Source organism: Epinephelus lanceolatus, chromosome 5, assembly GCF_041903045.1.
Source record: "Epinephelus lanceolatus isolate andai-2023 chromosome 5, ASM4190304v1, whole genome shotgun sequence".
NCBI lineage: Eukaryota > Metazoa > Chordata > Actinopteri > Perciformes > Serranidae > Epinephelus > Epinephelus lanceolatus.
In genome coordinates, this window is record NC_135738.1 from 31,662,317 (window position 1) to 31,676,424 (window position 14,108).

Consider the following 14,108-nt stretch of genomic DNA (forward strand, 5'->3'; position numbering starts at 1 on the left):
TCAGGCCGACTGTCAGTCAAAGTCACATCGCTGTGGCTACAAGGCCCCGGCTGAACAGGCACACAGCTGCCCAAGGTGATCTCTGGATGTACAGGCAGACTTTTGGCACGGGAGGCTGAGGCGGCTCAGATCATGCTAAAATTACCATACATGGCAGTAGCAGCATACAATAGCCATGTTGATTGGGCCTATTTCATACTAGTGGGCAGATCTGGTAAATGCACACATGGGTGGTTCCACTCAATTTACAAAAAGAGTAGAAAAAAGAAGGATTTGAATGTACTATCAATGCATCTCTGCAGTTTTTCCATTTCCTTGGTTCCCCTTAATTGAGCATTGTTCCAGCACGAGGGCATGAAGCATAGGAGTTAATGGGCAATAATTATATGTGAGAGAGGCTTTCTCCCTGGAGTGGAATCCAGAACAAATGGAAGCTCCGATGTGCAACATTCTACTTCATTACATCTGCCGCGATTAAAGCCCGAACATCTGGCACCATATCCTGACAGATAGACAAGACTTCTGGACTGGAAGGGAAATCGAGCGATATTTACAAAAAATGTAACACAGGGTATTTACTGGATGAAAGAACAAGTGCTTTGGGCAGGCACGGTACATTCTCCCTATCAGACAAGTGTTGAACTGATAGATGCATGTAAACACAACTGAATCGTTTGGACACTTTTGACAAAATGAACGGCACTAAATGCCCCTCGTTACACTTTCACATCACAATGGACTTTATTATTATTATAGGCAGCTTCTTTGCTACAGATAAATACGTACTGTGGCTCTTCAAGTAAACACTGGAATGTACATCAAGGTTGGTTGTTAACTTCTTTTTTCTTTTTTAACAATTTCAATCATCCTAATCCCTTCGAGGTGAAGCTAAAACAATAACCATAACTGTCTGTATCTGCTGTTGCCATGACAACATCAAGTCCCACAGAGTGATGTCATGCCGATCTGGTCTCTTCCTGGTGCGCGATTATCTCCTGTGAGGCTCTGAGGCAATATGGAGGGCCTCTGGGGCGCGTGCGAGCGTCGGAGGCGGCGGTCGGGGTAGAGGCTGTTGTCAAAGGGCTTGCGGTGGACACAGAGGACATGGGTCTTCAGGTTGCCCTTCTGGGAGGCGCTGTAGGGGCAGTACCTGCACTGGAATGGTTTCCGAGCTGGGAGAGACAAAAAGGGCAGACAGAAAAAACAGACTTAATACTGATACAGTTACAATACTCACACCACTGTGGGCCAGTCAAATTAAAACAGACAGCTCTGGCTCTAAACAAAACTTTAACAAATGGTTCAGTGCAGATTTCTGTTCATACAAAACCCTTGTGAAAATGAGCAGGGTGAGACTATGATCTATGATAAATGAATGTTTATAATTCTGGATATTAAATACAATATCATTGTTTTCCAGTATTCGAAACCAGATGTCATCAGGCAGGTGAGAAGTTAAACTTTAAGTAAGCTGTGAAATACCATAGAGGGAAATAACACCACACACAAACACTGGAGTTTCAATGGGGTTCAGACAAGTTTCCAATTCATTATAGTGTGCTTAAAGGAATACTTCACCCATGAAATTACCAACTGTATATCAATTACTCATCCTGTGTTACCTTGAATTCGTGGAGAAAATTTTGTTTGTCTTGCATGTCTTAATGGTGAACGAAGAATCCAAAAACGGCAAAAATTGGAAGTAGAACTGAAGTAAAGGGGGACGATGTTTAACAACAGCAAAACTATATCAAAACTTCCATTTTTTACACAACTCGAGCAGTATAATTCAAGTCTCATTTATCCAGTCATTTGCTCAGTACTTTCAAAACATGTGCATTTTGCTAAAACCTTACTATTTGAAATACTTTTGCGTAAACAAGTAGCACGCCTGGGCAAGCACTTGCCCAGGCGTGCTACTTGTACAATGTAGTGTTTAATGGCTGGATAAATGAGACTTGGATTATACTACACCAGTTGCCTTAGAGTTTGTAAATGGATGTTTTCATATAGTTTTGCTATTGTTAAATGCGACCCCCCTTTCATTCACTTCATCAAGATGTTTACCGTTTTTGGATTATTCGTTCGCCTTGGGGGCGTAGAAAAAGAAATATTTTCTTTACATATTCAAGAAAACACAGGGTGAGTAATTTATATACAAATGGTCAGTTTGTAGGCGAAGTATTCATTTAAGTCATTGTGGTTTTGTAGGAAAATGTCGAAATAAAGAAACAGTTTAAAAGTGTGACACTGACGTGGCCTCATAACAATTTGCTATTTCTAACACTCTTTATCATAACACTGTGACACTTCATGGACTGACAGGTTTTTATGAAAAGGCCAGCCAGTTCTAATTCATTGTAACATATTTCCTGCTCACAACACAAACACAAGCCCTCAGACACACACACACACACACACACACACACAAATAAACATACACACACACAAGTGTTGAGTTGAGGAATGACAGACGTCTGCAGCTGGGAGGCAAGGCATGCCAAAACTTCCTGTCTGTCCCCCTCTTTAGCGCCCGCTACATAACTCCACTACAAACATTGTGAACCAACATGACATTAGCACAGAGTGTACCTTTATGATGCAAACAACAAAGCATACCGTTAATAGCTTCCAGAAGTTTACCTGACCTCAATAAAAATCAGTATGACACCAAAGCCCAAAGGTGCAGCTAAGATCAAAACAAAAAGCGTGCTGGATGAGTCATTTACCTGTCTACCTAGACAGCCATGTGTCCTTGTTCACTGCTGTGCTATTTTTGAGATGTTACCTCATATAATGACTTTCTCTTTTCCCCTCTGTCTAACACTCTAATGTGTTTTTCTGTGATTCATGGTTACAGTAAACCATTATGTGCTGATGTCATTTGACATCACTTCCCAAAAACTGAGGGCTGTCTCAGCCTTTTCACCCCACCCTCGCCTCTTCCTCTCTATCATGCTCCTCATCACAGCCGAGACAGCTGTACGCAGCTGAACACTCGCTTTCACATCTACATAAAAAAGGTGTTTTTGGGGGGGAAAAGTGGGAAAACTCACAGACGGTGTGAGCAATAAAAGGTAATGCTCCATCTGTTGGTGTATAATAACCTGATGGCCGTAAAGGACACACACACAGGCATTCACACACCAGTCAGAGAGAGGATAAGGCCTGACACATCTGAATATCATCAGGATGGCACAGAGGGGTGTGTGTGTGCGCGCGCTTGTGTGTGTGTGTGTGTGTGTGTGAGAGAGAGAGAGAGAGAGTTAGAGAGAGTAGACTTATTGAGGGAGGGAGGGGGAGCTGTCTGGGAGGAACAATAGTAAAAGAAGAGCAGTTTGTGGTGTTAAACTCCACCTGTCTCACTTAAACTCCTCCAAGCCTCAATCAATCGAAGTCAAAAACAGGAAATGGGATTGGACGGCAAAAAAATCTCACTTATTAAAGGTCCAGTGTGTAGGATTTAGGGAGAATATATTGGCAGAAACAGAATATAATATGATTAGTATGTTGTTTTTAGTGTAAAATCACCTGAAAATACGAATCATTTTGTTTTCATTACCTTAAAATGAGTCGTTTATATCTACATAGGGAGCAGGTCCTTGTCAACGCAGATTGCCATGTTGCCTGGCTATGTTTCTAAAGTAACCCAGCATGGACAAACCAAACACTGGCTCTCAATATAACCATTTCAGTTAGAAGCCCTTCTGCAATGAAAGCATTGGAAAACACTGTTTTTTTTTAAATGTGATACTGATTTATTCAATGTTTTTACCAGTTTAAATCACCTGCTGTGTTTGTTTTGTTTGTTTCTGTGGATAATTCGGCTCCTGGTGGAAACTTCCTGGGTGTCTAGATTTTATGTTATCAGACAAAAAAGGTGAGCACACACTAGCAGGTGCTGGACTAGCAACTCATCTCAAATGTGCCAAACAGCATTGGAAAAACACTGATTTGTAACATGAAATTGTTTTATTCTGTGTTTTCACCAGTTTTAATCACCTGGTCTGTTTGTTTTGGAGACAAAGAGACCTCTGCGGATAATTTGGCTACCAGTAAAAACCTCCTGAACAATGAACACTGCAGCAATTCTACCCAGGAGAAGATGCAGCTGGTCGCAATCTGCAGTCTTCGTCGCTAGATGCCACTAAATCTCCCTAAACCTTACACACTGTTCCTTTCAGTTGCTGTCTAATAAAATGAGCACATAGGGAACTAAAAAAAATCCTCCTTTCCAAAATCTTACACATCCATTGTAACCTGAGAGGCTGACCAGATTTCCCTCAATCTTGTTAAAGTCTTGTAAATGCACTCGGACGATGTGAACAATCCTGTAGCCCATTACACTTTCATAAAGTCAGTTAATAATAAGCCAAAAGGTCTTGCGTCTACATCAGTTGCTTGTTGCCCTGCTCTCGCCCCCCCCCCCCCCCCCCCCCCCCCCCCGCCTCTATCGCCTTTCTTTCTCTCCCTCCTCAACGTCTCCCTGGGTCTGCTGTTCTTTCTCCCCTCCCACCAGAGGAGAGGGGAGGTCCAAGAGAGGGCAACCTCCAAATAAGTTCCATTAATCACAGGCCACAGTCTAATGTAACTAATATTTTACAATTAGAGGAGACAGCAGTGGGCTCGGAGCCATCCATCTCTTCACCACATGATCCTCCATTCATAGGCTGCTCGAGCCACAGCTTCAGACCAGCCACACACACTCACACTAATACACAGACACACACACACACACACAGGGATGCACAAATAGACTGGACAGGAAATGAGAGGGGTGGGATTGTGTGGTGTTGAGAGAAAGAGTGAAGGAAGAAAAACAGAATGAGTGATTACTGACTTTGACTCTGTATAATGCTGACATTGGACTCCATTAAAGGACAGTTCTGCTTTATTACAACTTGGGCCTTATGTGATTTTGGCCATCATTTACATCTGTTATGATATCATCATACTCACCAAAGTAATTGCTGAGATCTGGGAACGCGGCAACATCACTATAACGAAGTGAGACAAGAAACACGGGCAGTCAGACAGATTGTAAACAAGCTAACAGTACAGCCAGATTATCTGAGGAAAATCACACAACTATAGTATGTATGCTTTAGGTTAGAGATGAACCAGGAAGTCAGTCTAGAGACATTAATGGATTTTTATTTACCTTATACTTTGTCGTTCAAAAAAGTAAAGCTAACCTGGGAGTTTTTATGGTGCTTAATGATCGTTTGACCACTTGTGTTTCTTGTCTCATCAGTCTTTTTTGTAGCAAAGTTGCTCAGCCTAGTCGCCAGATTAAAATGTTTTTCATTGTGCTTTCCTGCAAACCACAGATAGGCTATGTAACATTTGTGCATTTCATTATATCATATCAACATTTCTAAAGTGACATAGTTCAGATTACGTGTGTATGAGCTGAGTTTCTCATCAGGTGGAAGGTGGACGGTGTGAGACAAAGGCGACACAGTTGCAAGCAGCAGACAGCAGCAGACCACAATTTGAGACAAACAACAAAAGCAGGTATTCTGGGACATTTCCTGCCATGTTTAGTGTGATGAAAACGGGTATATTATGCCAAAACATTATGTTTTCCTAAGCCTAACCAAGTGGTTTTACGCTTAAACCTAACCACATGTTAACCACAGTGTTGTAACAACATAAAATTGCAAACTGAAACATAAAGAAAATAAAGTTTCAACTTATCTGCTACAAAATAAACATGCAAATTTAACATATGAAACGCAAAATGTAACATAGGCCCCATCTGTCTTGCAGATGTACAATGCCTATTTTGGCTATTGGATGGAGTCACTTTACTACACTACAAGAAAGAGTCCAATATGTCATTTTTATGCTTAGTTTTACGTACAAATTTAACAAGCGTTTATTAGTGAGCTTTAGAGGTGCTGATAGGATGATTTTTCTAACTTCAGGCAGAGCCAGGTTAGCTGTTTCTCCCTGTTTCCGGTTCTTATGTTAGCTAAGCTAACCTCCTGGCTGTAGCTTTATATTTATGAACAAATATGAGAGTTCTCATCAAACTCTCAGCAAGAAAGAGAAAAAGCTTAATTTCAAACATGTCAGACTATTCCTTTAAGTACAAGTTTTTGACCTGTGGTGGAAGAAGTATTCAGATCTTTTACTTGAGAAAAAGTAGCAATACTATATTGTAAAATTTAAGTTACAAGTAAATATACTGCAGTCAAAATCTTACTATAAAAGTACAAAATACATAAGTACTAGCATTAAAATATTCTTAAAATACCAAAAGTGAAGTAGTCATTATGCAGAATGGCACAATGCAGAATCATATATATTAAATATATGAAGGTGGGGCTAATTTTAATTACTGTATATATTGCTGAGAAGCGTAACCTATAATAATACATCAGTTTCAGAGTAAAAAATACAATATTAGTCTTGCAACTGTAGTTAAGTAGAAAATAGCAAGGTAGGAAAAGTACAAGTACCTCAGAATTGTACTCAAATACAGTACTTGAGTAAATGCAGGCCTGCTTAGTTACATTACAACACTGTTTGTGAGTGACCTCAGTATACTATGATAGCCTTCTGACAGAAATGTGTCAGTAGCATAGTGCGTAGTCTGTACATTTCTGGTCAGAATTGTTTCCTTCCTTTTGTTTTCCTTAAACAGATATTTACAGATTGAAATAATAATTTTGCTGATTTTAAGACTTTTATTTATGCAAAGTTCTTGTATGTATTGTGTGTAACCAACATTTACCTTTTGTTTGACCAAAAAAATCTCAAAATAAGGTATGAAAAGATTTATTTAGACTAAAACTCATATTTTGTATGGACACTAATATAAAACCATTTTAAACCACACCCTGCCCTATATACATACATAATTATGTGAGTTTGTACACAAGCATATGTTTGCACCTACATGCATGTGTGTGTGTGTGTGTGTGTGTGTGTGTGTGTGTGTGTGTGTGTGTGTGGTGGGAGTGTGTTGTGTCACAGGCTGAGATAATGACCATGATGACAGTGGCGGGGCCGACGGGGGCCAGAGGAGCTGAATGGTGACGGATGACACAGGGCTGAGCTCTGATGGCACACAGACAGTGAGTGATGACTGCACATCCTTCCCAGTGCTCCACCCTTCATTATCTCTATGGGGAGAAGCACGGCACAAAGGCAGGCCGCGCTGCCCTCTCGCTGCCCTCAAACGACATCTGCTCATGGAGACAGCCACACTACCGCTCCTCTTTCACCTCGCTGTCGCTCCATCTATCTCCATCTATGGTGATCTTTCTCGCTCCTTTTTCTCTCCCCTTTTTCTCCCGCTCTCTGTCACCCTCTCCGCGGAGGGTACACAGAGGTCATACAATGAGATAATGACTCACCCCTTTCAACCTTTCAAATCAGGGCCTTTTCTTTCTCCCTGCCCTCTGTTGTTCTTTCATTCTTAATCCTTTCTTTATCGATCTTCTCATGTTCACATGTTCTCATGTGTCTGGGAGGCCTGATCTGATGTCGCAGAAGACACAGCTGGTTTGGTTAACTGGTTTGAAGTTAGGTAATACTCTAAACCTCAAGGCATCCTCGGCACCACATGACTGTGTTCTCAAAAATAGTTGTCCTAATTGTGCCTGTGAAAAATGAAAGCATGCCATAATACCTGGTACGGAAATGTTTAGAGGCTTTGCAGCAACTGTTAAAGTGGTAAATGTTGCCATCTAGTGGTTCAATCAGAGCAGCACAGAGATGAGAGTTTCTGTTTAAAACACAAGGGAGGGCTCAGTGAGACTAATGAGCATGCAGACAGGTTCAACCAGAGGTCACCATCTGGCCAATTACCACTGCTGGCACATTGGAGCCGACCTGAACTGTCATCACAAACACATCACTCCATGTCCAAACTGCCCGGCAATATGTCACCATGCCACTCGACGTGCCATACAGTATGGAGAGGATGGGGGCAACAGGAGACAGCCCCATGACAAAGCCACCTGGTCAGCAATGCAGACAGGACAGGCTGGCGGGCCACCTGCTTAGCTCAGTTTTAGAGGACACTCGATGGACTCTCAATGTCAGGTACTCGTCTCAATGTCCAGTTTGACTGACAGGTGTTTATTGTGTCTCTGACATCCACCTCCTCAGGGAGAGAGGGAAAAAAATATGGAGGATCAATCTGCAGTGAACAAAAGGCAAGGGTTGCTTGAAATAACTCCAAGCAGAAACAAATACATTGATCAGGTTGCTGAGAAAGCAGCAGTCCCAGTATAATATGCTGCATTTGAGGTTTAAAAAAAGGTTTAATGATGCCAATTTTTTAAAGGAATTTAAAACATTAGGTTTGCCCAAAGAGACTCGAAATGGCCAGCTTTTCTAAATGTATATCCTCGTGTAATCCAAACGGCATAATGCTCAATAAAAACAAGAAAGAAACATGAACAGCGTGGTGGCCGTGACAGGAGTTGAAGGAGAGGGGCGCTTTTTCGGCATATTATAATAACCATCTGTACAATCAAATAGAAAACTACATCTTGCTGTTAGAATCATAAAGAAAGGGAACAGATGTTAATCCCTAATGGAGTTGACAGGCACTTTCCTGTCTTTCACATGAACATATTGAGTTTCTGAATAAGAGGGGGATCAGAGGGAAGGTGTATCATGTTGCACTCATAATACATGCATATCAAAGACCCCAGCTGTTGGATTCCCTCTCTTGAGAGACAGCATTATTAAATCTGCACTCAGCAAGCATATCACACCAGCACAAGAGCTTAAGCCTCTCCATCAGTGGGCTTCCATTGGCTTGGGTGATTTGTAACCTATCACACAAGGAGATTATATCATCCTTTAAAGTGTAGGGGTAATCAGTGCCACACACCTGTGTCTTCTTTAGCCCTTATTTGAGATCAGAGATCTGGGAAGACGGGAAAAAAAACTAAAGTGCTATAAGTATAAAGGAAGTGTGTTGTTTGTAATTGGCGTGATTTATTCACACAGTCACACTCACTCCTCACACTTCCTCTGTCAGGTGATGAGGGAGGAGATACTGCCAAAAAAACTTTTTTGGGGTTTCTATAGCAGCATCCTTGCAACTGACAATGTCACGCACGCAAGTCAGCCACTTATATTTAGAATTAAGTTAACCAACTGTAACGTTGGTATATGGCCATCTGTAGTGGTCTATCACATTCAGACGGGGTGGTACAGAGCATCTGAAAGAAGATAACAAGATGTAAAATAAAAGGAGAGAGAAAGGACCGGGCTTGTCCACTAGGTGGCAATAGATACTTTCAAATCTGGAGGCAGCCCTGGCTACATCTTGATAACAGTGACAGCTGCATTTAACATACATGATATATCAGCTGATGCTCACCAGATGCAGCATCTTTTTCCATGTTCCCCCCATCACTCAGACTGGCTTTGTGTGCGCTGGCAGGTGTGCCGCTCAGGTTCCCCTGGGATCTGAGGAAAGAGAGCAGGCCGCCCTGGTGCTGGAGTTGATCTGCCTGTCCTGGAGTCAAGTTCTCCAGAGACGAGATGGGAGATTCAGCCACGGCTCTGCCCCAAGGTCCCGGCTTGCTCTTCTCGCCAGGGCTCTGGAAATCCGCCTGTCCCAGCTCCTCTGGCTCGAGGATGTTATTTTTCGGCATCTTCCACTTGGCAGCATCATCGTTGTCGTCCTCCCTCCCCTTTTCAGTTTTCTCAAATTCACCTTCATCATCGTGACCCGTGGAGCCGGCGTTCTGTGCGTTCATCTCTTCTTTTGTTCCCTGCACCAAAAGGTCACACTGATATGCAGGTTTCACACCGAGTTCAGCCGCAGCATTAGAGTAACTTTGTAGCCGGCGGGTAATGGAGGAGGAGAGTCCATTACTAAAAACACCAGACATCTGTACCAGTACAGCAGGAGATAAGCCTGAGTGAGACATGACAGACTCAGGCCTGACTGACAAATCTAAAGGCTCATACTGGGACTTCCTGGTCTGAGCAGATATAGAGCCGTCTACACCTGCATCTTTGTCAGTGAGGTCGGGCTGCTTGTTGATGAGCAGGGCATTCTCACTGTGGCTCTCCAGACCAAGGTAATGGGCTGGGCTCCAGTCTTCCCTGGATCTCGGTCTGATCTTGGGGTTGGGACTGGAGCTGCTGCTGCTGGTGGGCTGCAGTGGAGACGAAAGATCCCTGCTGTTTTGCCAGTGGGGGAAGTGGTAGCGATCCAGATGGAAGCCCAGGGAGGCTGTCTGTGCAGCGGTGTAGTCACTGGAGAGTGGACACCTGTAGACTTTCTCACCTAGCACAGACAATAAGAGCAAAGACATAATACAATCCGAATCAAATTAGGACACCATGTGTATATGAGGCACACTGAGCATTCTGTTGTGAGGAAAGTATGTACCAACAACTGTTGTCTAAACATGAAAAATGTTGCAATCCCACACCAGGCTGAGTTGAATGATTTAAGCGCTGCCCTGCAGTAAATCAAGCTTGTAATCAGCTTTCAGCTCCAGTGATCCATCATTTTACAGTATGGACGCCACCACCATGTGCAATAAATACACCCAAAGATGTTAACACTAAACAAGATTCTTCCAGAAATAATAAACAGTCAAATTCAAAGCAACAAGAACAAGGCAGATGTCGCAGACAAGAACCTCATTCCATCAAAACCAGTAAGTGGGTTCCCCAGTCAGAAATAACGAAGTCCAACATGTGAGCAGTTCTGATTAACCGCACCATGTACTGTAGCTGAGTTTATTTTTGCTTCATACTTGAAAAATGGCGTGTTGGAACCATAATTCAAAAAGTACAAAGTGTATTATTGTGGAGAATGACAAAGGGTAATTTTTCTCCTTTTAGCCAGTGAAAAATATCCATCTGGAAACGAGATTTGATCCCGCACAACATAACTTTTAATTAAAGGTAATTTAAATGTCCTCTTCCCTCTGTTTACCTACAGTTTAATCATTATAGCTATCACAGAAACTCCCTCCAGGGTTAAACACACTCCCTGTGACCATTTTGAGTTAGTGATTGTCTGAGACCTCAGCCTTGCACTGTCTTTAAACAGCCCAGCTGTTTCGCTGCCATTCCAATTACAGTAAAAGTCATCCGACGCCATTAAGCCACAAATATTGGCAGTTTATTGCCCAACACTCTCCTGGCATTTGAAGGTCAGGTCATACATTATACTGTGTCTTTTAGGGATGCGTCTGGGATAGGGAGATAAACCCACCACCATTAATTTAATTCTATGCATATTGATGCCTTATTGTTCTTCTTTAATGGACTAATATCTGAGTTACAACAGTGATTCATCCCCGCCAGAGAAATATCAATTTCATACACCTCAAGATCTGACCCTGAAATAATTCTCTGAGGTAAATCTAAATCTAATGATCTGTAGTTGTTACTTTACTTTGTTTCCAACTTTAATAGAAAAACCACCTCTGTGAGGTGAATGGTGGTAAAAAGAGGGCTGTTTTTGGACTATTTCGACTATACAAAACCATAAAATAACACCCGCATATTACCTAAATAGGGCTGAACCTAATGAAATTGGAAAATCACTGCTGAAATGGCAAATCTGTGCCCCTGAACTGCAGGCAGTCACCCCTGTTTGTACTGTATACGTGTGTGTGGGTGTTGCAGAGTGTGTGTGTGTACAGTATGTTTGATTTAATGTCTGCGTACGTTGAATGTGCGTGGCGATGTGCGTGGGTGTGCAAGAGCGGGAAAGAGACTTCAACAGTGCCACACCCTTGTCTCCAGTAAGAGACAAAAAAAATCCAAACAGCTTAATGGAACTCTTTCAGACACGCCATATATCTCAATTATTCTGTGGCTTAAATTACGATGACATTACCGGCCAGCTCCAAATGCAGAAAACACATATATCTGACCTCATCTTTCAGCGTGGACCCTTCCTAAACCCATTTGCCAGCTTACATGAGAGCTGTAAAACAATACAAAGAATGAAGACTCTGCCTTTTTTTTCCCCTCTTCCTTTGGACGGGTGCCATCTTTGTGATTGCCTGGTTCATGCTAACTTAATCAGTTTAAGATTTACTTACACTGCCGAGGCTCACATTATGTGAGGGGAGTAATTTTAGAGCTTAGATTTATCAACCAAAACTCCAATTACTGCATCATTACAAACCCCAGCCTCTCTCACCTAACACAGAGCATCTAATGAAGTGATGCGTATGAGTTATCCGCCCTTACTGGATGTGCAAGGCGGAGGAAAAAGGTAAATAAATAAATAAATGCCTCAAGTGAGCCGTGTCTATGGAAAAAGCATGCAGCTGGGCTTGGACGAGTGATTCATTTCATATGGAAATAGGCTTTAAGATTTACAACCATACATCACCGTCAATGCAATCACAGGCTCACATACTATATGCTTACACAGGCATTTGGCAGTTATATTGTAGATATCAAACTCTATATACAGTGAGGTTTTGGCTCTTCTTTCTACAGTATATATGCAATCAAGCACCTGAAATGCAAAGCAGAAATACATGGTGGCTGGTTTGGTTTAAGATGAAACAGAGTGAGAGAGAGAGTCACACACAAGACTGGTGAGAAAAACAGGGGCACCAGATGTTCTTTGATGTTTATAATAGCATATATTATTAATATTAATTAGACCACATAGTCAATGACGCATTTGGGACGTTTCCAAGTCAATTAAGCCAAATGGCATTCAGGAGACGGTGGAACAATATTTCAAGGCAGGTGTTCAGAACTCCCTGGGTAAATCTTTTTATCTGCATGCTAGGAAAACAAGCATTTTGAGCTTAATTTGAGCCTCATATCTGCAATAATAATTAAAAAGAGGATTAAAAGACAGAAGTGAGAGGGAGACAGAAAAGCCAACAGGTAATCAGTTTAGACAAACCAGTCAGAGTGACTGTGATCTCGGTATAAGAGCTGAGTTTGTTAAGCCAGACACAGGGCCAAGTTAGATAAGGACCTGTTTGGTTTTAAAAAGATGCTTTTACTGTCAGCAATCACAAAGAATAGAGCGATGTAACTGGAACAGCCGAACGGAAAGTGATACTCTGCACAGCAGCTTGCTTTATCTGTGTTTCTGGGTAAACCACTGCTCATATTACCATTCACAGTTTTTACAGACGCTTATCATTTCAGGCTCCCTTCACGCTTACAGTAAAAGAAGTGTAAAAGCAGGGAATAAGGGACAAAACACATGTGGGGACAACATCATTACATGGTGTCTGCTCGCTGACCTTGAGGTTAAGAGTATTGAATGGGACTAATTAATAACTGTCAGAGCATTTTATGTTTGTTAGGCATGTTTTTATTCAGAGACAGGATCTAACTGGTCCAATGTAGGTCAGAGGCCTGAAGCATGCACCCTTCATTAGTTTATCATTTTAAGAGGAGTCGTTAGTCTTAATCTCAGATTATAATTAAAGTCAAAGTGCGTTTTCAAATCTGTCCTGATGAGACATTGAGAGAAGTAATTCCTAACATGCGCCTTCTATTGAAATCAAAGTGTGATTTCTAATTTAAGATGTATTTGTAGTTAAAAATCTAAATCCAGCACTGTATCTGGATGTATCGAGCAAAAAGGAGCCGTCTCTCACTCTGACAGCCATGACTGTACTATATTTGCTATCCATATTGAGAACATCAATAACTTCATGACCACCATAGGCTGACTATGAATAATGCAGCCAGTAATTCTGGACTAATCAATGTTCCTCAAGCTGAACATCTGGCAGTGGTAATTCTTCCTCAGCATCTCCGCTCTCCTGAATTAGAAAACACTCGCTCTCTCCCTCTCTTCTTCCTCCACGTCCGACCGTCGAGGCAGACAGACTTGATCAGTTACAACCCCCCACCTCCGAAAAAACTTATCCCTGTTATTAAACCCTCATCAAGTGGTGCGTGTTCTCCATATGTGTAGGATTTACCTATCTGTCCCGCAGCAGACCTGTGTGTTGAGCCAGGGCCAGCAGCGTGTGATTGTGTTAATTAATCTGTCATTGTGAGCGCAGGGAGCAGCTGCAGAGGTCTCTGGGATATATTGTCAGAGCTAAACAATGCGGTGCTAAGCCCCCAGAGTGAGTCTACCATTACACAAGACTAAGAACAGAGAGGAGAGG

General features: G+C 42.1%; 1 protein-coding gene across 3 annotated transcripts in view; it reads right to left on the bottom strand.

The window, feature by feature from the left end:
• Positions 1-720: 720 nt before the first annotated feature.
• The window catches only part of LOC117254088 (zinc finger protein 536-like), a 28,674-nt gene continuing 15,286 nt past the window's right edge, over positions 721-14,108 (bottom strand). For 2 of the 3 annotated variants that reach the window (XM_078168053.1, XM_078168054.1), the window contains exons 3-4: positions 9,353-10,270; positions 721-1,172 (exon numbers count right to left, since the gene is read on the bottom strand). In XM_078168053.1, the coding sequence (XP_078024179.1) occupies positions 937-1,172; positions 9,353-10,270 (1,154 nt within the window). In that variant the 3' untranslated portion in view covers positions 721-936. Of the gene's footprint in view, positions 1,173-4,959; positions 4,998-9,352; positions 10,271-14,108 lie in introns of all 3 variants that reach the window. The other variant, XM_078168055.1, reaches the window with a different exon arrangement.